The sequence below is a fragment of the Chamaea fasciata genome, unplaced genomic scaffold, assembly GCF_029207755.1.
Source record: "Chamaea fasciata isolate MVZ Bird 193981 ecotype frontalis unplaced genomic scaffold, bChaFas1.0.hap1 SCAF_1, whole genome shotgun sequence".
NCBI classification, from domain to species: Eukaryota; Metazoa; Chordata; class Aves; order Passeriformes; family Sylviidae; genus Chamaea; species Chamaea fasciata.
Window position 1 is genome coordinate 20,393,120 of NW_027094086.1, and position 26,204 is coordinate 20,419,323.

General features: G+C 35.4%; 1 protein-coding gene across 21 annotated transcripts in view; it reads right to left on the reverse strand.

Annotated features, from left to right (window-relative positions):
* Positions 1–26,204, reverse strand: part of RIMS2 (regulating synaptic membrane exocytosis 2) — a 452,662-nt gene that overhangs the window by 352,950 nt on the left and 73,508 nt on the right. For all 21 annotated transcript variants that reach the window (XM_066177495.1, XM_066177469.1, XM_066177464.1 and 18 more), the window contains one exon: positions 11,393–11,603. In XM_066177495.1, coding sequence (XP_066033592.1) covers positions 11,393–11,603 — 211 coding nt within the window. The remainder of the gene's footprint in view (positions 1–11,392; positions 11,604–26,204) is intronic.

Genomic DNA, 26,204 nt, shown 5'->3' on the forward strand with positions numbered 1-26,204 from the left:
AAATTCAGGATAACATTCAGTAAAAATTTTAAAAAACTACTATTTTTATCATTTTCTACTATTTAAAATGAAGATATATTTTTGCCCAAACTGTATTGCACTTCCTAGCACCTCATCAGTTTAATCACACTTTCCATGATTTTCCGTGATATAGTCACAAAATTTCACTATTCTAGCTAATGATCTCATTTCAAAAAAGTTTTTTGATTAATAATATAATTGTCAAAATCTACGTAAAAGGGAGATGATCCTGTGTATCTTTATTTTTTTAAATCAACTTTATTTTTATCAGCCTTGATTCTGGTTTCTCAAAGAAATCTCTACCTCACAGTTACATTTTGACTGGAAACTAGTCACAGAAATGCAAGAAATCTTTTAAAATGTACCTTTGTTTCTTAAAGAAAAAAATACAGAAGTTGGAAAAAATTCACACTATTTTTCAATTTTAAAACATCAACCTCTTCCTTCTCAGATACGATCTAACTATTTTAATCTTAAATTTTTCCTTTCTGGTACACCAGGGCCTCAATTTTGTAAAAATACTTTTTATATACCTGACTAATGAAGGACTGAGACATTCCCTGGGGGAAGAGGCACAGTGAGCTGTAGACTCTGAAGTGGTATTCATATCATAGAACCATAGAATGGTTTGGGATGGAATAGACCTTTAAAGTTTATCTACTCCAACCCCCCGCCACGGGCAGGAACATCTTCAACTTGATGGGGTTGCTCAGAACGACGCTGCATCAACTCTCTCGCCTCAACCTGTTCCAGCATTTTACCTCCCACACTGTAAAAACCTTCTCTCATATCTAATATAAACCAACCCTCCTTCACTTGAAAACCATATTCCCCTCTTCCTGTTGCAGCAGGCTGTGCTAAAAATTTTTGCCCTCATCTTCTTTATAGGACCCCTTTAGGTGCTGGAAGGCAGCTATAAGGTCTTCCCAGAGTCTTTTCTTGGGATTGCTCAGCCTGAAGAATTGTCTCAGCCTTTCCTCATAGGAGGGGTGCTCTGTTTCCTCTGATCATCTTGGTGGCCTCCTCTGGACTCATTCCAATGTCCATGTCCTTCCTGTTCTGAGGACCCCAGAGCTGGATGCAGGACTGCAGGTAGGGTCTCACAAGTTGGAATAGAAGGACGTGTAGTACAAGTTCCATTCTGTGCATGCTTAATGGTACAACACTAAGACACAGTCAGGATCCACATCTAACTCCATTCTCCACCACCATTAATAGCACCAGTAAACTGCTGTAGGGTTGTCCCAATTAATCAACTCCATGTGAAGCCCCAGCTTTCCCCTGCAATCTTAATCTTTATCAAAAGATGTAATAAGATTTCTACACTTGGCCCACTAGAATATGTTTCTAACTCTTTACAGACCTGATGCTTTGAATACATTTCACTTTCCAAAGTCATTTTTTTTTAATTGGATCAACAAACCATCAACAGTCACCAAGTATCTACAACTTTATCTAGAAGCATTTTCTATTGAGCTTGCCATTCTGTGGTTACAAAAAACAGAATAGGCCTCCTAAGAAATAGTGGAATTCAGACCTCCTAAGAAATAGTGGAATTCAGACCTCCTACACTAACAGTGGAAAATGAAAGATGAAAAATAATATTAAGGCTTCACTAAGTGCGTTAATCTACTGGTAAATGATGTAGCATACAAAAAAAATACTGTTTCTGTTGAAGGTACCTATTTTGATAGTACCTGCATTCAATACACCAGGGCTTTTAACCTTACAGTTAGTATTAAAATATAAAGAAAAATACCACTGCTGTTCTTTCTTCACAATGTCTATAGCTGAGAAAAAGTAGACTTAATATAATCATTGTTTCTTCTGCCTTTGTAACTTCTAAAACATCTATTTCAAAATCAGCAGAAACAGACATTACATAAAGCAATTGAGCCACTGTCCATATTCATGGAAAAATCTAACTAGTTTATTAGCTAGGGAAATTTCTGCCCCTTTCCTCCTTACCACATGTACTTGGTAAAGCTAGATAATAATATAATCTTATTACTGTGACCTCCTTCACTGTTTTTTTCTATTTTATTTTCCAGGCGTATTTAGTATTTGACATGGCTCCAACATAGATAATATCGCAGACATCAGTTGTTGGACTGACTGTGGGAATAAATACTGTTAGCATGCATCAATTACTTGCAAGATTATACAGAAAGTGTACATTCTTCAAGGAGAAAATTTTTTATTTTTTTATCTGCTTTTTGTATTCAACCATTACCTCTGTATTCTACAAACTGCTGTTACTCCACAGCTTTCACAGTGTTTTAACTGTAAAAAGTTCTGATGATGTAGGCCAAAAGAAAGCTGTGTACCCTCCCACAGACTGGGGCACCAGTAGATGGCCCACCTCAAATGTGTCTTGCCCACCACTAAACATATGTCCTAAATGGTAACAACAGCACATGGCTGCAACTTCTGTGTGAAGCAAAGCATTTCTGAACCATATCTTTAAGTCAAATGTGAGCCTTGACATTTCTATCAGGAAGAAAAAATTACATTTTATTACAGAAAAAGTCATTCTCTGTGTACATTAACAAAAAGTATACGAACATCGAAGAATTTCTTTACTCCATCTCATACAGGAACTTATTTGCCAAGCATTACAGGGCAAATTGTTGTCATAATTTTAGTTCTTTAGAATACAGCAGAGAGTTTGATGGAAGAACAGATCTACACTAGCTCATGCAGTTTTCTCAATTCTGATTTTTTTAAAAAATTACACTAATTTGGTAAAATATTGAAACATACCCAGGCTTATTCCCAAATTCAGATTTATACTACCATTTTAAACATTGCTTAAATTAAAATATTTACTGTATGTGTAATCTTATCAAGACAAACAATGTCTGTGACATGCATAACGCTTAACATTATTTCAACATTATGTTGAAGACAATATGTGCACTATATTTTAGGAAAGCCTACAAACCCGTTTAGAAAATAATTTATATTAGCGGATAACTCTATGACATTGCTGCCATATTCCTAAACTTTTAGGATAGATATATTTTCTTAATATTTACTGGTGTCAAATTGTATTGTCATTGACAATCAGAACAGAACTATCACACCAAAAGAAATTACAACCTAAAATGTTGAGAGCATACATATCAGCGATACAGAGTGGAAAAATCATTACCAGCACTTTATACCACTTCTATAAGAATACAAACGAATTTTATCAAAAAACACCTATGACACAAATGACATTTAACTTTTTTAAGCTGTGGACATATATTGCAAAAGCAAAGGGAAGGCAGGGGCATGCTCACAAAAGCTGCAAACAGAGAGGAATATCATGCATACTGTTCACAACAACTCACAGGTTATTAGTAAGCTATTTGAAAAACAGTTAAGCCTTTTATGCCAAGCATTGCTTTCATTTTAATGACAGTAATTCCCCTTGCCTTCAGTAGGAATTACAGATGTGTAAATGAGAGCAAATGTAGGGCAGGAAATAAGTCTACCATAAAAGAAAAGAACTTTAAACAGAAAAAAGGCTCTAACCACTTTGTCCTCCTGGAGTTCATATCCACGAAAGCAAGAAAGAAAGGACAGAGGAAAAAAAAAAAAAAAAACAACAAAACACAAATAAGGAAAGAGTCACTTCCATTTTGAAAGCAAGTACTAGAATTTTTTAGTAAGATAAACAAATTAATATCAAAGGAAGTAATATGTATCTTTCTTATTTTCCCTAGTGGTGAAGGAGATACAGTGAAAAATAAGTAATTTTAATAAATTTCATGATCCTTTCATGAGTGAAATTGAGACAATCTCATAATAAAAAATTGTACAAAAAATGCTCAAAGGGAATTATTTCCATAAAAATAATTTTGGAGTCATGCCTGAATTATCTTCACAAAAAAAATGGGTCATCTCATCAAAAGGATGCAGCATTTAGCTCATGCCTTGGACCCCAGTACTGTAAATGATTAGTATTCATCAATGCTTTGCACTTGCAGAGGGTTCAGTGAAATGATGAATGTTTGTTTACTACAGAAAAATAGAGGGTATTCAAATGGCAAAATTGCACGTTAGCCACTCAAGGAATCTTTAAAATCCTGGAGTTCTAAAGCACACGGGAATAGTTTGTCACAAGTGTCTACTGCATGTCATGCCAGGTGTATAACACATATACTTTCTTTTTCATAACCATCAATATTAAACACAAACATTCCTATTGGTTATTTACCTTGAAGAATTTGTCTCTTTAGCTATTTAAAATTTTAAATGGTATAATACTTGGGGAAAAAAAATCAAAATATTTTCAGTCAAAAATATTCCCTATTTTAGTGAATGAAGAATGATGATTTTTATCTGGTACTTTAATTTCATATGCCAATGCAGAGACTAAACCTAGGCGCTTGGTTAAGCATTGGCTGTGCTGGGAATACAACTGCTTACCAAAAAAGGGTGACAATTAATTTTATAGATTTGTTGTTCTGATACCTGTATGGCATGTAACTTTATAACATGTAACTCTTATAGAAGGCTTAGGTTGCCCCCAATCCTAAAGCTACAAACAAACAGGAGAGAATACAGCAGAGGCCAACAAGACAGTCAGGCAATAAAACAAACAATATACAAGGAGAAGCTGAGGGAGGAAGGCTTGTTTAGCCTGAAGAAGGGTGGGATAGGGAAGGATGTGGGAAAACTGGAACTACTTGCATCCCTCAACTCTTTGAAGTTTAGCAATAGGAAATACAAAGACAGAATTTTCTTGAAGATGCACAGGTAATAAACAAAATGCCACAATTAAGGGATTGTATTGCATGTAAGAAAAAAAGAAAATCACAAGAGTTGTTAATCATTGAAAGAGGTTGTCCAACGGGGTTAGGGATTCTCTTTCCTAGGAGGTTTTTACAATTCAGTTGAACAAGCTCCTAAAAACCTCCTCTGACTTTGAAGTTAATCCTGCATGGAGCAGGAGATTGGTCTGGAAAAACCTCCACGGGTCCCATCTGACCCAATTTATTCTATGATCCTATGTTCAGTAGCAAAAGATTAAAGTATTTTAAAGATGATATGGGTTTTAGAGACATTCTCAGTTATACAAATAGTAAATAGCATAGGAAGCTATCTAAATCACAGGACATCCATGCATTATCACGCTGTGTGCAGAGACATATTTTTCTGCTCAGTACCAGGTGGTCTCATACTTTCCTAGAATGGTTTCCTGTCCCACTGCAGTAAGAAAGAAAGAAGTGTTTAGAGACATTTTATACGGAAACATCTAGAGCCTTGATTCCTCATCCTCATCTGAAGAAATACACTCTACTATCCAAGAGAATTATAATCCATAAGCATAATTCAAAATCCTGTCATTCATACTTTGATCATAACAGTAACCAAGACTTGATTCACATAATCAACCTATGTTGAATAATTTCCAGGATGATGAATCTCTTTTCAGAAACAAGCTACAAAATGTAAAGATATGAGAAATTCAAGACATGCCATCACACTTTTCCAAACACCTAAAACAGCCTCCAGCCTCTCAGCTTTCTCAACACACACTGTCAAACATTCCTGAGTTCACAGCAATACACAGTAAGCAATGACATGACTGACAGTATGAAAGACAGCCTAGTCAGGCATTCCAATAGCAAAGACATCAGAGAAATCATTCAATTCCCTTTTCAAAGAACAGTGGTACTTGTCCTGTTCCACATGAAAATGCAGGTATATTTTAACAGTGGTTTTAAGGAGAAAGGCCTAATCTCCACGAGTATTCAGACACACGGAAATGTTAGTAAAATTAGTGTAATTCCATCCTATACTCAAAACTAGAATGACTCAGTATTTATCCCTTATGCTTTTTAAAAAAGATCTGTCACAAGGTCAATCTGGCATCTGACTGCATGAGCCAAAGCTACTCTTCAAGACTTTATTTTTCTCACTTCATTGCATAAAATTATAAGTCTGGGTAAAATTGTGAGTTCTTCATTGTATCAGGATCATAACAACCTCTAAGGTTTATGAAAGCTTTAAATTAGTGAAGAGTTCAAAATGTAGCCTATGTTGAAATTGAGACCATCATTTGCTGTTTATTGAGATCAAAAGAGCTATCAAATGCAAATAGTTTCAAATAAATAAAATTAATAACAGAAATAGTTCGTGCAGTTGTCATTTGAAGGGACTGATCATATCCGCATAGCTTGTACTAAAATCGCAGGTGTTTTTTAACAACCAAGAGAATCCAAAGAATCAATACAGAAACGCAGATTCTGAATACAGAATCAGTACACTGCTAGGTATTAATTTGCAAGTAAAGTTTACAGACTGGAAAGGAGCAATATCTCCTGGTTCAAAATGGTAGTTGTGCAAGGCTTTGTATCTTAGCATTAAATGCAACAATTTGAAGACATGTTTTGCTGAAGGGTTATGCTGGGACAGCACTAACTCCATACCGTCCCAGCAGAAGCAAGGTCAGCAGCTCAGCCAAGGCCAGGAGAAGGTAGAAAGAGTGGCATGAGGCAGGCCATGCTCCTACCTGCTGACCTGCGTCCCACAGCATGCACCCAAGGGTAATCCAAGGATAGGGCCAGGGTCAGTAAAGAATCCAGATCCCCAGAAGGTCCATGGTGATGAGGCAGAGCTGAGGCAATCCAGGAAGTCAAGCCTATATATTTGGCTCAGGGAGGGAACCACCCAGGCAGCTGCATGGTTGAGGCAGGGACCAAGGCTGAGCAGCGAGCAGCTCCCAGGCAAAGGACTGGAGCTCCCTAGGGAGCTTATCACAAACCATCCTCTCACAGCTCTTTCCCCAGGGCCGATCCCGGGTTACAGCTGCGCCACATCAGAGAAGCCAAACTCCACCAGGAAAGGAGTAGGGAAAGCTACTATGGACCATGAAGTACACTAGCTGAACTGCAGTCCGGGTAAGTTTGGGTACAACTTTGAAAAGAATAAAGAGGTTGATTGCCTCAAATAAAATGGAGGGGAGGTTGACAATTTCTAAATGATCACCATTTAGAGATGTCATAACTATCATAGATGTTCCTATGGCATTAACATTCTTTAAAAATAATCAGGACCAGATTTAAGCTTGGAAGGCTTCAACATATCTGATAATCCAAATTCTATTCTACCCATGGGGAGACAGATGTGAAACTCATCCTAATGAGAAGCATAACTCTTTCACCCTCCAATTGTGAATTTACGACTTCTGAATAAGAAGTGGAATGTCTTTGGAATAATTTATCGCTGACTTTCGGGTTTTTTTTCAGAGATACTTGTTCTCTAGAGAGATGAATACAGTTGCAGGTTATCAGTTTTTTACAGGTGTTACATGGATTAAACTGAAAAGAAAAAACACACAAACTGTTTAGAGGAATCCTTTCCTCATGGTTGCAATGTTATGTGTCTTTCGTAGAGGCTGGCAAAGTCAAACCACATCTCCTAAAGACAACTTACTTGTATGCAATAATAAATCATGGAGTTCATTCCAAATCCTAGTGAGTAAGAAGACCTGATTGTGACAGACTAATTCTTTGGTGCTTGCTAATTCTCAACAGAATTAAATAGATCATGCAATTTTTGTGTTGCAACTCCATACAGATGATCACATTGCAAGTCCTGTAGTTAGAATCATTCAGCAAAGGGAACTTGACCGTTTCTTCAAAATCAAACAGCCCCAGGGAAATAATCAGAATGCAAAGCTTGCACTGAACCAGGGGAACTGAGAGAAGTTCCCTACTTACACCTTACATGTTTCCCATGTTGTTGTTGGGTCCTATAAAACAACTGAAAGTCTCTTACTTCTGTTCTTCAAAGACAAAGAAAGAAGGATGTTTCAGTGGCTCCAAGCAATAGTAAGTTGCCAAATACCATGAAAGAAGGTATTCAGCATGCATTAGGTTAACTTTTCAAAAAAGCATTCTTTCCTTTCTGTACAAGTGAAAGGTTGATTTGGTGAACTGGCATTCTGAGGTGCTAAAATTTATATTCAGTGCACACAATGTGATATCAATCTGGAGGCTCTATTTTTCCAACATTTTAGATTTCTCACCTTCCTAAACCCCATTCTGCTGTCTACTGACTCATTCAATGTGTATTTCTCTATATAAATTAGCATATGATTAAAGAAAAAGAGTATATTTTATGTATCAGTGGTACTCTTATTACTAAGAAAAATTACTGCTTGCTCTCACATGATTTATTATTTCAGTTTTAATCAATCTGAAACTGTTCATTAACATAAAAGATGACTATTCAAGGTTTTTTACTCCCTTGAAATTCAAGCCCCCACTTACCTAAATACACCATTCACCAAGATAATAAATCGTACAGAAGCAAAAGTGCCACCATTATAATTTTTATTTGTTTGAGATAGAAGGAACTCCCACATAATGATAATTTTTGTACAGCTTGAACTGAATGCTAATGCCTATATATTTAAGGCACTTTAATGAAACTGAAAAAAGGAATAAATCATCCAAACATTTTGAGAATCCTAATCTAATGCTTTGACAACAGTCAAAACATTTCCACTCCCTGCTCCTACTGATGGCCATGAACCTTGTAAGCAGTAGTCAGTCTTGAGACCTTTGAAAGAGGAGTATTCTTTGAAAGAGGAGTATTCTCCATCATCTGAGGTGCATGCTGCTAATACTGGTCAGTACCAAACAATTTAGGAGCAGAATCTGGAGTAAAAGGCAGGAGTTTAGCTTGAAACTTGATATTATGAAGATCTCAAACAGATCCACCAAAGAACATTTCAGACAGTGTAAGTATCACCTTGTAGAAGGTCCAAAGCAGACATATATATATATATATATATATATATATATATATATATATATATATATACAGTGTCAAAAAAATGTCTACAAATACCAAAAAAAGCAAATTTAAAATAGGAAGTTACTAGAAGTCATCCTTCAAGAAACTGAAGTTGTATTCAGAAAAGAAGAGAGATAAGAATGATTTCTGGTAGACCAAAATAGTTATAATAGAATGATCAGTGTAGGCATAAAGCAGGACATAAACAGGAGACTGCCACAGTCCGTCTGAATTAGATCTTTTTTGTTCATATTCACAGTGACTAGGAAGGTATTTACTCTAGAATATTGTTTTATGCAGAATAAACATACTTTAAACTGATATTTCAGAAAGCGAAGCTATAAAGTGAGTCAACAAGAAAAATTAACAGATTTTTTAAATGAAATGATTGCTAGTGTAAAGCATCTCCAGTCTAAAATAATTATTAACTGTCTTTCATTGATAAGAAGTATAAAAGTTGGCAAAAATAAAAAAAAAATTTAAGGAATTTCAACATTATATCAGTTGAAGAATAGACAAATAAGTCTGACATCCTCATTGGACAGATATTTAGAAACTCAAACACACAATAAAATTAGCAAGCACATGAATAAATTATGATAAAATGTGGAAAAGTTAGAATGTCTTTGGTAGAGGAAATTCACTCGTGTTCCTTGTCTTAGAATGCTTTTAAGTAGTCACAGAGAAAGTGAGAAAATGGGATTTATTCCTACTGCTCAGTTGGGATTGCAGGCTTTTAAAGAATCTCAGCTGTCATGGAATAGGAATAAATTCATCCACGAGAAAACTTAATTAATGAAAGGACAAGAAGGAAAAACAAGAATAAACGGTCAGGGTTTTGTTAAGGAAAAGCTTTCACCAGAAAAGCCTCACAGGAGATCAGTCTAGAGATACTCTGTTCACCATATTCATAAATTATCTAGAAAAAAAAAAATGAACGAGGTGCAGAAAATTAGCAGAAGTTATAGAAAAGTTATAGAAAGAAATGCCAGCTGAGAAGTGTTGCGGAACAGTCTCAGAAAGAATGGAGAAGTCAATTTACTGAAAGACAGATTGAGGTTAGACAGTAAGAAAAGCTATCTGTGGTGAGCATGGTGAAGCAGTGGAATCACCTAAGACTGTATGGAAGAATCTCATTGAAAATCTGTCAAGAGAAGTCAGACGTATCTGTCAAGTTCAGATCAAACATCTCAAGGATAATCTAAACAGTGTATCAGAAGGTTTCATTAGGAAATGAAGCATTCTTCCTAATGCTATGTTTCTAAGGATATAGGCATAATAACTAAAATATCTGTCCTAATTGGCTTTTATAATCAGATGAAGTTAATACAGAAATTGTTATCTCTCTCATTACTATCAACATGACTTAGTTCGTTATTAAAAAAAAACAAATAAAATAAGTGAACCTACAGAGGGCAACATTTTTAAATTACTTTAATGAAAACCAAGGCAATTTGAGACATTTACTTATAATCTCAGTTACTATAATCATCAGGAACTATTATTAATTTTTTTATTTTTTATAATTTTATACGTTGTTAATCAAAAACTTCAGTCCGTTATTTAAACCTACTTTTCAATCTTAGGCAAAGAAATAATAACATGCATACTATTGTCTCCTACCTTACTAAAGATAATATTTACCTATTGCATTGTATTTGCAATGAGCATATTACTGAAAAAAATTGACTCATGGAAGTAAATTATATAAAAATATTACATAAACATTAAAATAGTAAAATATTGTATTGCCTACAAAATACGTATTTTCACAAAAGACTAGGATAATGCTTCTTGAATATTGCCATGTGCCTTCTACAGGTGTCTGTCAGAAGCTGGGAAAGATTCTGTGTATCAGATCGGAATATTTTATCTAAAATGTTGAGTAAAATGATCTCAGAAGAGTTTTCTGTGATTATATCAGTTGTGCTAAATTATTTACTCAATCATTCAGCTTTTTTAAGAATTCAGATTGCTAGTTTACCACTTGTTTTACAATAAACATCAGCACATGCAGAACAATATATATTAATGCATTTATATTTTCCACATATAAGTTAACATTTGCATTCATATGCACATATAAATATGCATAATATGTATGGATATCTATAATAGATAATAAATATTTAAAAGCAAAATATTATATTATATATAATTTTCTAACATTAATTCTACAATAATCTTGTACAGAAGAGCCTAGGCAGGCAGGAAACAAACATATCCTTGCTCTACTTTGTAATAATCAATGTCTTAATATTAGCATCATTAGATCACTAGATATACTTCTGTTTCTCAATTAGAGACTCATCCTCCAGTCAAGGAAATGTACTTGCATGAGTTTGTTAGTCAAAAAATGGTATGTATTAACTTAAAAGCCATAATCACAAATTCATATGCAGTTGGAAATTAGATGAAATGAGGACAGATATCTTAAAAGCCCCTGAAGTAGAGGTCATTGTCCCCCTAAAGGAAATCTGTTTCACTAGATCTGTGATTCAGATTCATAAGCCATGAATAAGAGGTACTGAGTTTAGGAGAAGCCTGCTCTTAAACTCTGATAACTCCATACCTTATTTGAGCGCAGAGACACTCTTCCTCCGCAGCGCGCACAGAATTTAGTTTGGCAATATGAACAGTTATGGCCACAGCCATCAGCAAATTTTGTTTTGTGGCAGATGCCACAAGTTGGGGCATCACCCTTCTGCTCCTGGTGCTGCTGTGATTCTTCACCCATCTTCTTCACTTGCTCCTTATACATCTCAAACTGCTGATGTAATTTTCTGCAGAAGAGGAGAGATCATTAGGTTTTGCTTACTTTTGCCCTCAAATACTTCACAGTCACTAAACCACAATAATTTTTACAAAACAGAGAGAAATACTGTAGTAAAACAAATATATTTAATTTATGATGCTCCAGAAGCATTACATTCAAGAATTATTTCATTTCTTTTCATTATAACTAAACTCTAGGAGGAAGCTCGACATTGATAACATTCAGCTCACAGTTCAGCTGTTACAAAGAGATGTTACTTTGCTTTAGGATGGGACCAGATGTTTGCTACAAATACAACAGCTGGAAACACAGGATAAGCAAACCAAGAGCCCATGGTACTAAACAATAAACTGGCTAAGAGGAGGAAAACAAAAATCCAATTCATTCTTTCAAGTGTACTTTTACCTAATTCCACCAGACAGATGCAAATATCTTTTCTTGATCTAGCTTATCTTCATTTATCTAACAATACTGCATAGAATAATGATTCCAAAATGCTTTTTTAATGACTTTTCAATCACTGGGTTTAAGCCTATAGTAAGTTACCTCATCTTAACAAGCTATTATGACTCATTTAAGCCATTCATATCATTGGATAGGAACTGTCATCTCATGTAAAATGTAAAGTAGAAGACAGCCTTAGGTATAAAATCCAGAACAAATTACTTAGGATACACACACACATTTACCATCTATTTCCAGAACTAGAAACAAGTGCAGTCAGTGGCCATGGGTGTACAGAACTGCAATGTTAATTGATCCATATTTCTGAGTCCACAATCATCAAATCTCGATTCATGATAATGGGATGTGTCTCATGGTGACCAAACCTACAGACATATTTCATGGTCTATAATGGTAAGATTCTTCTCAAAAGCCCTATTTCTAAAGGTAAATGATGTCATGGGAAATTTAATTTTCATTGGAAGTAGCCATAATATTTTAGCTTTTGCAGATTCTGAAAAAGATGGGAAGGGTGACGTTGCATATCATGAGAGTTTCAAACCCATTGTGAAAAAAAAAAACCAAACTTTGACTTCTCTTTTTTTTATCATTGTGATTTAAAGGCATCTGAACAGTGATATTTAAATTCTTAACATGGAATTTAAATTGCCTAATTTTGCAATAGAGATGGTAAAGTTTAGTAAATTTGAAGTTATTAATTTAATTTTTAGGCAGATTTTTTAGTTCCTTGAATAAGTTCATGCAAAACCCAAAAAATAAGGTACTTTTTTTGAAACATTGAAAAAGTAACATGAGACAAAAAAAAAAAATTGTAAAAGGCGTTTATTTTTCCTTAGTATTATTCTTCTTAATAATCTTGAGATTAAGTTAATTAAAAACACACATGAATCATAAGATAGAACAAAAATCAACTAAATGAAAGAGACCAACTTTTTTAAGCATAAATATATCCTTGATATAGATCACATATAAATTAATGATGCAAAACTATTTCATCAGAATTTTCAGAGGCGCCTACCAAAACAAATATTACATGAGTCAGTTAAAAATCAACTCAAGCAGTTATCTACTGTAGATATTCACACATATGGCAAGAATTGTTGGGATTTATTTTGCTTTTCAGGGAACTCCCCTAAGAATGTACTTTACATTAGACCACAGAGGAATTGTAAGAATCGGCGGGCAGCTCCCTCTCTCCAGCAGGAAAGACAGGAGGCTGGAGTCATGCTTCTCCTTTGTACTGACCTGCTGCCTGAGCTCCCAGCTGCCACTGACCCTTTCCCAGGAAGAGGGAAAGAAGGTTACTTTGTTTGCTTTTGTGCCATTTTCTGTGTACCTGCTGTTGTCACTTCAAGAGCAATCCTGAATCCACGGGCTGTCCTCAGGCCCAGCAGGGTGGACTCCCAACAGCAGTGATTCCCATTTCCCTGGCTTTCATCCCTTTCCCACCTGTAGCAGAGCAGGGAGAGGGGCTGGCCTGAGACGTCTGCGGGAGGGATGGGAGAGTTGGCATCGCCCTAAAAGCCATTTGGGCAGTCAGGAGTAAGGGGCTTCCTCTGCCCTCCCCCTGCTGCAAAAGAGCTCACTGTTGAGTGCCCTTTGTTGAATGGGGCAGGACACAAGTCACTAATAAGCAAGAGCTGAATGAAGTTGAAAAAAAATTTGGAAGTCTGGAAACCTGTCACATTTCAGCACTTTACACTTACAACACTATATAATTGGTAGTTGGTAGTCTGGCCTCTTTCCATCAATAACACATGTAATCTCTGAGACCTTGCCTGCCTTTTAATTTTGCTTAACATTGCATCCTCCATTTAAAGCATATTATCTATGCTGAACTCCAAGTTTATTTTTAGGCTGCATTCAGTTTTGTGGCTTCCTTATAATCTACAGCCTTTGTTTGTATGATTACTTGCTTACCAGTCTCACTGATGCATAAAAAGCACAAGGCTTTTGCCAAATCTTAAGCCTCATGGACTGAAATAATTTCACTTGTGTTTCCTCTTGGGCACAAGAATCTATGTAAAGGTCATAACTTTTCCTTTAAAGTATAAACTTTTCAAGGTTATACAGAGTAGTTTTCCAAAATCCTTGTTCTAGTAGGAAACATCACCTGCCAAAGTTGTTCATTATTACATCTTTTTCTGTTTCAAGAAAAATACTACATGTATTGATAGCTGTCAGAAAAATTAAACAGAAAAGACAAGAATCTATGAAAGATTCAGTTAGACACAATATGTGTTCTATTTACTAAAAAGAATCACCTGAGATGAATATACATACTAGAAACAAAATACAGAGTATTCATTTTAGGAATTTCATTTAAAATTTTTTGATCTATTTTGTAGATAAATAATTCTTTTATTGTCATCTAGCCTGCACAGGTTTAAGCCAAAATTTAAGATAAAAACACACAGCAACAATTAGGTGTTTACAATAGCACAGCATTTGAAACACATTTAGTAAACTGTACAATGTACACTTTTCAGAAAACATAATGCAAAATAAAATTCGATTTTGTTCAAGCTGTCTGCAGTCATCTTTCTACTGAGACATTGCTGCCTGAGGGTCTCAGGAATTCACTTACTAGGGAAACTAAAACAACCAATACTAAGGCAAACTTCAGAGCCTGAAACCATCCCCAAGTATCCCAGGACTCCAATTTCCAGTCCCCATATCCAGTGAGTTACTCTGTTAATGCAAGTGGTCAGGAGCCATCCATCATTCATAGAGCAGTTCAGGTTGGAATAGCCTTTTAAGATCATTGAGTCCAAATATTTGAGTCCAAATCATTGAGTCCAGCACTGCCAAGTTCACTGCTGAACCATGTCCCCAAATGCCACATCCACACGCTTTTTAGATACCTCCAGGGATGGTGACTCAACCACTTCCCTGAAAAGCCTCTTCCAAGGCTTAAAAACCATTTCCATGAAGGATTTTTTCTTAATATCCAATCTACACCTCCTCTGGTGCAACTAGAGGCCATTTCCTCTCATCCAATCACTTGTTACCTGAGAGCCTGACCCACACATGGCTATAGCCTCCTTGCAGGTAGTTGTAGAGAGCAATAAGGTCACCCCTGAGCTTCTTTTTCTCCAGGCTAAACAACTCCTGCTCCCTCAGCTGCTCCTCATTGGACTCCAGACTCTTCACCAAATTTTTTGCCCTTCTGTGGACACACTTCAGCACCCCAATGTCTTTCTAGGAGTGAAAAAATGGGTTCTGCACAAGAGTTGTATTTCAGGCCAAAATTTTATCTACAATGAAAAGCCTTATTTTAGATATGATAGGGACTTTTTTTGTTTGTAAATCCAGATAATTATATTAAATCTTAATTAACAGCTCATTTAAGTAGAAAACTCAGCAATTCATATCCATAACCCACATATATGTGTATTTTGGAAATGGCACCTATAGCACACGCCATCTATCCGTAATGATGCAAAGTCTCATTCCTTCACTACATTTGTTTCAAAAATACAAGTATGTACTTTAACAACTGCTATAAATTTTAGAGGAAAAGGAGAAGTTGGCATGAGTTTACACAAACGCCTAATGATAATGAAAATTTAGTCTGGGAAATGGCTAATTAAGTTCTGCTCTTGTGAGAATTACTTCCCTGAATCACACTTGTATAGGCTGGAAGTTACAGTGGTGAAGTTCATGAGGCTTATATGACTAGACAAGCTTTTTTTTTTTCTTTTTTTCCAAAAAACAACATATCGACAATAACTTCATAGATGACTTCTCAGTGTGAAAAGCAACTGTTTGTATGAATTTGGATTGCTGTGCCAGCATTGAGAAATTGTTTCTATTGGAATACTTGCTTTGTTCTGGAATGGAGTTAATTTAATTCTGCTTTTCCTGATTGCCCACACCTTTCCAGAAATGAAAAATTCAATATCAGTCAAAAAGCAGAAAACTGTGAGTCTCTCCTGATCCATGCCAAAGGAAAGTAAGAAAAGCAAGTTTATTATTGACATTTTATTATTGTACAGAAGTTTTAATTTTCTCCTCCTCTCCAGAAATGTCCCTAAAACTTTCAGCATTTTACCAAAACTAATAAAAATTACTGATAAGAAGTTCTGAAACTGTATCTGCCCCCCAAAAGTTCACATAAATGTTACTGAAATTTCTAAATCTGCTTAAAGTCTACCATTAGAAGGGCAACTGTTAAGAAAGAATCCAGGATGTTTAGGCCAGATGCAAGTATAGAAGCCACTTCTCATTTCCTGGCTACGCTTCTCTCAAAGTTTTTTTACAGATGTAGCACTTGCCTCATTTTGTATTCCCAGGCACGGAGCACGGATGTGGCTTTAATCCAGGCTTCAAAAAGTGTTTGTTCACTTTCAGTTCTGCCAAGTCCATTCATTTAACAATTTTTCTGCTGGTGGCAATGACTGTCTGGAAGCATATGACATTCTTCCCTGTAGTGTACACTTGAAGTTCCTTCTTTTACAGTAGTGCCAGCTAACCTGCCACTGAGTACACCCACTTTTTATTGGATACTACTCTCATATAGATAACCCAATGTGTTGGTAGAGGTTGGGAAACAGCAGGCTGAACAGCAGTTCTGCTGATAAGAACCCCTGGAAAATAGGGTGGAAACCAGGCAATAAGCCAGTGGTGTGAGTGCTCGCATTACAAATTGGACAAATTACATATGGGTCCATATTAGCAAGAGTATGAGCAGCACATTAAGGGAAGTTGTTTATTCCCTTTGACTGGCACAGGCAAGGCTGCACCTGGACTATTGCACCCAGGTTGGTGTCTGCCTGTTATTAATGGATGTGGACAAACTCAACACATTTGACAAGTCCAGTTTGTCAACAAAAAAGAAAATTATCATGACTTTGCTCGATCCAATGAAGAGGAATGGACTAAGGAGAGATTTAACACCTGTCTGAAACTAGCTGTCTAATCTAAACATTACCTGAAAAGAAAAATTAGAGCCAAATTCTTTCTGGTAGTCAAAAATCCAAATCAAGCAGCAAGAGACACTAAAATGGCACTTTGTGAGGGGGCTCAGGCTGGGCATTAGAAGAAGCATGTACATTTGGAAGGCAATGCAGTACTGAAAAAAGTTGCCCCAAGACACTGTAGGATCACTATGCTTGGAGCTTTTCTAAACTTGCCAGATAAAGCTCCACTTGCTCCAGTTGCCTTAAGTCAGTCTTGGCAATAACCATGCTTTGAGCAGGAGGTCAGTTCAGAGATTCTCCTCAAAGAACATTCCTGTTGTTACATAATTGGCAAGGGCTTTACAAAATCAGACAAGAGATATGAAGTATAAACCCAAGCAGAATCATAAGGAAAAATATTCAACAAGAACTATTTGGCTTTGCAGTGTTGAAAGGAATAAAGGTGACCACTTTTACTAACAGTAAAAATCCCCAGCTCTTTATGTTTTTTATAAACTATTGTGAGAATAGCTCTCTCTATTGGACAAAGTTTGACCAGTGAATTCACAATTGCTTTCAATTCTATGTAGTACAAAGGGTAGAAAAACCTTGATTTTGATATGGATATGTGTAGGCAGTAAAATAGAAGTGGGGGGAAAAAAAAAGGAAGCAAAAAAAACCCCCAATGTTCAGTAATGCAAAATAGGACTTTTTTTAATTGAAAAATTATGATTTTGCCAGTATTCAACTGAAATGAGAAAGGGCATCACATAAAACTCCTCTTCAGAAGACCATGATTCTGCTTTAAGTCTACCAGATAAATAAAAATTATTAAACAACCCAAGACTCAAACCTTAGTTCAAACAAAAACCTCACATCCAATTCTATTTGAGACTAATGGGTTATCATACCCAGGCAGACAACACAACTAGAGTATTGAAGCCATTCACAATTCAGAGTTTTCAGCTTTCATATCAGTGAAAATGACATATTGACTGAAAGTAGATGTCAGCAGAGATCTCTACAAACATTCATTCAGCCCACAGCACTTTAACTTCCTTGCTGGCAAGATCTCGACTGTCTCATTGGAATTGACGTACTATATCTAACTGTCTGATTTCCTCAAATAAAAATTAATTATTTTCTACTGCCAGTAGGTTTAACTTCAGGGGCACCTATCTCAGTGAAATGTCTAAGTTTAGACTTTAGATTGAAAAAAATACATTTAGAGAGTGCAAATTGAAAGGGCTTTAAAAATACAGCTGTCGAGTAAAAATGCTACTTTTTAATCTATGCACTGGAATTTACAATAAGTAGGAGAAATGTAAGGTATGGAAATGAGCTAGTCAGAGGTGCTTGCTTTGATTCCTGCTGAAAGTACTAGTTTCAGCTAAATTTTCACAACTTTTTCTTTTGAAACTGAAAGATACTATAAAATCTAATTCATTTAAATTTCTACCTGCCCTGGGTCCAAGAAATCTATGCAGAAAAAATAAGTCACAAGCTTATCTCAAAAGTGTGCACAGTCAATCCTGTGAGTTGTACTTGGGATAAATAATCTGATTTTTATCTGTTTAAGCAAAGAATGTAGCAGAAAATTAATTCCACACTATTTTTTTCAGATGGGAAATGCATTTTCCCCACTTTAAAAGTTAATAGTTAGATTAATAGATTTTTCTTAGCATTTTCAGTATTTTGTTCAGAAAAAGAAGATTAAATATAAGACATATAATAACAATAACAGCCCTATTCAGCATTGTCAGATAGTGAGATATTTCACTGTGACTTTTTTCTTAACATAAAGTAAATCCTCTTGAAAATGTCAAATCTGACATTTTTAGCTTTTTCACATACTATGGTTTGAGTTGGTTTACAGGTGGAGCTACCTAGGAAAAAAACCCATGATTTTCATGTTTCCTAATCTCTAACTTATTAAGGAATATGTACTTTGATATCATTAACATGAAATAGACACAGAGGAACAGTGATGTAATTTTAAGCGCAGAACATCTTTAAAGAGCTTACAGAATTGACTAGTCAGAGAATAAGGAGGCCCTAAACATGGTTTAGATTTACTTACTTACAAAAGAAGTGACTTTGTTCACCCTAAGAAAAATACTAGCTGCCTCTCAATCAGTGAAGTATTTATTTGTCAATATAGTGCACTTACTGATTGAAAAAAAAAAGAAGAAAAAAAAAAAAAAAAGAAAAAAAACAACACCACAAGATGGCCAAAATCTGGATCCTAGGTAAAAAGGGTAGAGACAGAGTTAAAATAAGTTCACACATATGGAACATTATGTCTTTGGATAGTTTCCCCGCAAAAAATACTGTAAAATGCATATATTTTTAGTCTAAGTGCATGTATAATCTAAATCTATGTGAATTACAATGACTGTGCCTGAAATGCTGAAGAGAAGAAAAAGAGCTAAGAGAATGGAAAGAAAGGAGTGCGGCTGCTAACTGATCTTGCTCTTGGTTTATATCAGTGCTGCTGCTCACTTCTAATTCAAGTGGGAAAAGTCAACTAAGTCAGAGCTAAGGAGATCCAAAATTACCAGATCTCTGTTAACAGTCTCACTTTTTCATGAAAGGAACAGGGTAAAGATGTCCTCTTATGATCTAACATCATTTTCCTCATGGTAGAGAATGAACCTAAATATTCTCTGTGGTGAGAACCTCGAACCAGGCTATTCTTAGAAGTAAAATACATGGCCAGTATGATGCCTTCAAATTGGCCTGGCTCCATTCTCTCTTTTCCCCACTTACTAAGGCTTTCTGCAAAGGCTTACAGATCACACTGCATCACATTTTTTCACAACTTATTTGACCTACCTCACAAAATAGAAAATATTCTCCCATTGGACTCTTCCTGACATCAGAATGAATTAATTAATTTGGTATGACCCTAAATAAATTTTTAACTACAGATGAAGTCTTATCACTGACTCCAGTTTAATTTAATACATTCAGAAACTCAGTTTAAAAAAAAAAACAATGACAAGAAAGAATGTGGAAAAAAAAAGCCCCTGCATTTTAATAAATGAGGATATAACTCTGTAAATGAATCAACAGAAAACACACCAGCTAGACAAAAAGCCTACCTGGAACAGACAGGATTACCTTACCTATTTTTTTTCTCTTTACAATGCTCAGTGTTGAATAAAACTGCAGCCTTTGTTTATTAACTTTGTTTATTAGCAGCAGTGAAACTGCTCTTTGTTAACAGGGGAGCAGGGAACAATAGCTAAGTACAATAGTCCTGTGAACACAAGAAAAAGTGAACATGAAGAAGATGAACATATGGACTACAAAGGACTGACACAATTAATGTTATCATATTTCTGTGTGGGCTTAATGATGTCGAGATAAAGGCAGACATGATACATAAAAAGGAAAAAGGAAGTAGGTAGCTCCTGGCTGTACCTTTACTTCCAGTTTTCCTCAAACAACAAACAGATACTTGCTCCTACCTTTTCCTCAGTAGCTCAAACTAATTGCAAGATTAAATTGGGAAGTGGTATTTTTCTAATTGTTTCTTATTCATTAAAATTTGTCTTTTGCTGAATTGTTTTTTCTACTTTTACAATCTATAATAGACATTAAGCTAGAAAGTCACAAATAAGTTTTAAACAGACAAATATAGTAAAGCATCCAATTTATCAAGATCTTTTCCAACACTTCTTTGGTGACAATAAAAAACATGGGCATTTAAAATTAAAGATAATACCACATTGCTCCAGAAGTTTAATGGCCAAATCATTCAGACAAAGTTCCCTAATTTCTTCATAGCTGATAGTTATTAATGTTACCACCTGTAAACAAGTCAGGTTCCTTCGTAGGCCCATATGGAAACTACTTTAAACCTTTCAATATTTTCACACCACTTAGTTTTATTTCAATGTAATTGAGAAGGTTCTAATTATTCTTTTCTGGATCTTTCTTAAAATCCTATGTTACAACAGAAGTTTCCACAACTTTCATGCAAATATTATAGTGATTGCACTGGGGTATTTTCCCTCATTCTCCATAGTTGCTCATGCAGTTAAAAAAAAAAAATTAGAAAATAGTTTCTTAAACCATTGTGAGTCTGTCTATTCCAACCATGTTTTTCTCATTTGACTCTGAAATAAACATTCTTAGCTGCATTTTTCATTCTTTCTCCATAGAAATATTCTTCATTTTTCCTTTAATAGATTTTGTCACCTAATTCTCTACCTTCTCTGGCTGCACAGGAAGTACCAGTATTACTCTGGTTTTAATATTTAAGCATCAAGTGGGTAAGCTAAATCCATACTGTTAAAGTGGTAGTTTTCCTTCTGCTCTTTACCCTTGTGACAAAGCCAACACTTCCCAGGTAATTTTAGGTCTCATTTCAAGTAAGATTAACCATGCCAGTTGCAATTGAAAAAGTGCCTGACTCTCCAAGGAAACTCTCCAAGTTCATTCCACAGCTGCATTCATGCAGTTAAAAATATTTTATCTCCAGTTCCATGGCCTCGTCCCTGTGTTTGCAATCCACACTATCCCAAAGGAGCTGCTTTGATGAACTGCTGAAGCTGTAAGAACTGAACCTCAGCTGACAATGAAGATCAGGAGCAAGCAGTTGAACTTACATCAAAAGTAGGTTGCCACGAACTTTAAAAATTACAGATGACTATGATCATTTTTTTAACTAACTCATTACAAAATAAATAAATAAATAAATACATACATACATTTTTAAAAATAAAAAAGACATAAGGAGTCAATCAATGTGCTTTACATATCCAGATACCTTCAATTTCACTTAAGTAATTTCTGCCAATCCTGATAGGAAAAAAAATGTGTCAAAAACAATTGTGTTTCAAGTTTGGAAAAATAGTCATAGTGACAGAAGGAAACATTTAGAACTCTCTCATTTAAGGGTAATGATGCAATATGAGTTCAAGCTTTACTGAATATTAAAAAGGACACCATCAGAGACACCTTACAATAGGTGATACTATTTGAATCTTCAGTTCTACTGGTACCATAATATTATCATGCACTACTGCTGCTAATCACTGTGGACAATTGAAAGTGGAGTTTTCAGAAACTGTGCATAGGAGTAGTGAGCCTTTCTTTCTGCATTAAGTTTCATATTGATGACAACCAGCACCTGTGCTTAATTTCCATGAGAGAAGGCACAACGGACAGGGAAGACCTGTAACCTGTACATTGCTGTAAAATAAGCACATCAGGCATAGCATTATACTCATCCAGAATCAGGACACTCCCAACTACCACCACTTGCAGTTGTCTATTAGAAAACCCCAACCAGAAACCAAAATGTCCCTAGACCTGTAAGTCAATCAACCACAAATGATCCCCAGGTTAAAAAAAAAAAAAAAAAAAAAAAAAAAAAAAAAAAAAAAAAAAGGGTTAGAGCTCCTTGCTGAACAGAAAGGAAATAACATCTCATCATTTTTTTTTTACAGTACTTTATTATCTAGAATTAGGATTATTTTGCAGCTATTGAAGCACCTTTACTATGTTATAAGCTTCATGCAAAACCCGAGACTCCTGCTGAGACCTTTTCCATACACAGTTTAGAAAAGATGTACACAAACTTTCATACTCTATACAAAAATTCTCACCTGAAATCTACACTCCTAGAAATATACTTGGCTCCCACAAAATTTTCCTTTTACAGTCTATTTCTATCCCATCATTCTACATTTTGTATCTGTGTTGATAAAAACATGCTGATTTTTATAGTTAGATGTTTCTTCCTGATTCACTTGAATGCTGTTTTGAAGCAGAAATATTACACTAATGTAAAAACATTAGAAATCCAATTGCCCCTTGATTATCTCTACATTTTTGCTGATACTGCTTATTTTAGAATTCCTATTAAATATCAGTTTTAAGGAATCTGAGCTGAGGCACATTTACAAACATTTTAATTACTAGAAGTCATTTTTTTATACAGCCGTATTGAAAGAATACAAATTATTGTTCTATCTAAATAATTCACTTAGAAGTTTCACAGTCCATCTTATATTTTACTTGTTTTCACAAATACACTTTCATTAATTTTATTCTAAAATTCCTTTTAAAGGGATATGGTATTTACCAAATGTGCCAGAAAAAGAGGCTAATTCAGTTGTTGGCAATTAAGCACATTGCAACATTATTACATTTATAAAGGGCATCTCCAGCAGAGATAGTATTTCTCATAGTCACTCGGGTTACTTTTTTTTGCATCACCTGTTGACTTAAAATAGGAAGCCATTCACTTCACACCTGTAGTTTTAGAAATGTCCAGAATAACTAAGGTACTGTGATAAATATTTTTATCCTTACTATGAAAGGAAAAATTACTTTTTCATCGGACAGTTACACATATAGCCAAAATAAACACACGCTAAATAATAGGTCAGACTGTCTCAGCTCCGAAATGTAACACCTCCTGACATTGCAGTATCATGATTAGAATGAGTTCATTCCACATTGTTTACAACATTCATGAGCATTTTCAATTATTAAGTAGCCCCTATCTTTTTACTTCTGTTACAGGAGTGTTCCTATCTTCATGATTTTCCTTTTCTAACAAACAGGAAATAAATGTGAGCAATGCAGGGACAGCAAGCGTAAGCAAGTCTTGGTTGTGCTCAACACATGGTTGTCTCAACTTCACCAAAGCAAACTACACCAACATATTTGATGCTGAATAATCACCACCAGAAGTGATGTTTGCAATTATTTCTGATGCATCTTGGTTTTGACTGTGTCAGTATTCTTACTGTAAAAGTAGCACCAGTGAAGCCACATTGCTGGCAGCATTCTACGGGAAGAACCTCTTGAAACAGTTTGCCAGTTCTGAGAAGACTGTTATTTTCCATTCTGCTCATATTTTTAAAGTAACAGGAAGTAAGGGCAAAACACAAATTACTTACATCATGCTAATACATATATAATTTTTTTTATGAGGAAGGAGCTCAGAAATATAGATGTTCTCACCTCAGGAGGGTTTTTCTGTAAACCCGTGAACAAGGTGTGTACTGACTTTCCCTACATTTATTATATCTGAATCCATGCCTCCTCTTTATAGAAAAAGTGCACTGAACTCAAACTTTGCTTCTCAGAAGTAAAATATGCCAATTTAGGTTGCAGCAGTATTTCTTCATTTAAGATTAAAAGTATTTGATGAAAAGTATTTTGTAAAAGATAAGAAATTTGTGCATCAAAAACAGTATAAATACTATTTCTGACAGATAATGCTTCAGCTTTCCAAATAAGCGTAGTTGTACAAAACCACCCCAACTAATCAGTGTCAGAAAGAAGATCAGAATTTAATCCTATATTGAAATCCTTTAACCTCTTAATTAAAGCCTATTAATTAACCATTAAGAGCTCAGAGTTACTGGGTATCCATGAGGGCTGTAAGAGAATGAAGTCAGGCCACCAGCTGGCCTGCTGCCCATAACCCCACAGAGCGAAGGAAGCAGCAGCAGGCCCCGGGAGCTACCTGAGGGAGAAGGGACACTGACAGCTCTGTGAATATCTGTTTTCCTACAAAGCTTGAACACTGTTGTAAATACCAACAGATTTTACTCACAACTGCTTTTGCACAATTGCACTTAAACAAGAATAAGTCGTAGTTCTGCTCCTCATCAAGCACTTGTTCTCCTGCATCATATTTCCTGTGTTCATGCAGTTTATTTTTTCATATTCTTGACCAGGGCACATAGATTACTATATTGTTATGCCATCGTGCAAATTGCTGAGAAGTCTTTTTTATTTTTCTTTTTTTTTTTTAATAATAAGATCTGCAGGCCTAATCCCTGAGTGGGTTCAGTGCAAATCAAACTTGGCAGACTCTAGCAGAAGGAAAGTCTTACTTTATAATGTGGTTTTCCTTTTGCTCTTTTTCACAGGGTTACCTTCAAATGCCATGACTTTGTAAAAAATCTACTATCCTAATTGCAGACATTGCATAATAAAATTTGGGGGAAAAGAGAATATTTATTATCCTCCCTACTGCAGAACATTGTCAATTCCACCTGTAGAAAATAAATCACATTCAAAATCAATTGACACTCGTGTTTTATATGTCTTTTTATCCAGAACTGACCAGGCATCACTATTCAAATATGACACAATATCAGTTCTGATATATTTCCAATTCTTTCTGCTATCTAAGCTGCTACAACAGGATCTTTGTAACAGTCAGCTTCCAACATTGGAAGCAAGACCTTTCTTTAAATACAGACACCCAAAGAGGAAGATTATTAATCTACATCTTACTTTCATCTTTCCCTGGCCTCTAAAGGCTGCGTCAAAGAGAGACAAAGCCATGGCTGTGATATCACAGCCAATACCTGAACAAATCACAGAGGAGATAAAGTTGTGATCCTAGGATTACCACATCTCGTGAGTGTTGCAAGTCTAAGCAAAGAAAGAATATTCATTTAGTGTACATAGGTAATTAGTATTGTAACAGCTAGGAAATGGGAAATGTACACAATGGAGTCCCAAATCCAATAGCTAACCTTTCAAAGAATAGTTTCCAACAGAACACATAGCATAATATTTTCCTGAGAAATTCAATAATACTGTAAAGAGAAGAAGGCTGCAACATCACTAGATGCGATGAAACATGACCACAGTATGCTCGTTACTTTGAATTCACATTTAATCTTGAAACAGACAACATGCTGTTGTTTCTGAAGTTACCTGTTAATCAGCTTTTTGTCATACAAATATTAGTAGTTCTGACCCTGTTGGTGAACACAGCACTAGAAACAATAAACCATGTTTAGCTCTTAGGCACATAACTGGGAGGAGGAAGTGTCCGCCACTGTTCCGAAACTGTTTTCTGACAGTCTGTATACATGGATAAAGTACCCCTGAGATTAGAGGGGTACTGACTGTGTTCCTGCTGACAAAATCAAAGTTCTCTCTGCTTAATATCCTCACACTGAAACAAGAAAATCCATTTCCTACAATAAACCTATTCTTACTAATCAGCTGTTGAAACAGAATATACAGATTGATGCAAAACTTCCTAAAGGATGAGAAAAAGGTGACATGTAGAAAGAGTAACTTGAGTTATTGACCAGCTCTCAAATTTTGCAGTAATTGAATCATGTTAGTGACAAATCCAAATTCCAAATAGGCCTCAGTAAAAACTGGATTTTTGTTTCTGTGACAGTGCCTTTTTTTTTGCTCTGTGAGCATCCTCACCGTCTGTAAATGTTATTCATAGATGAGACTTT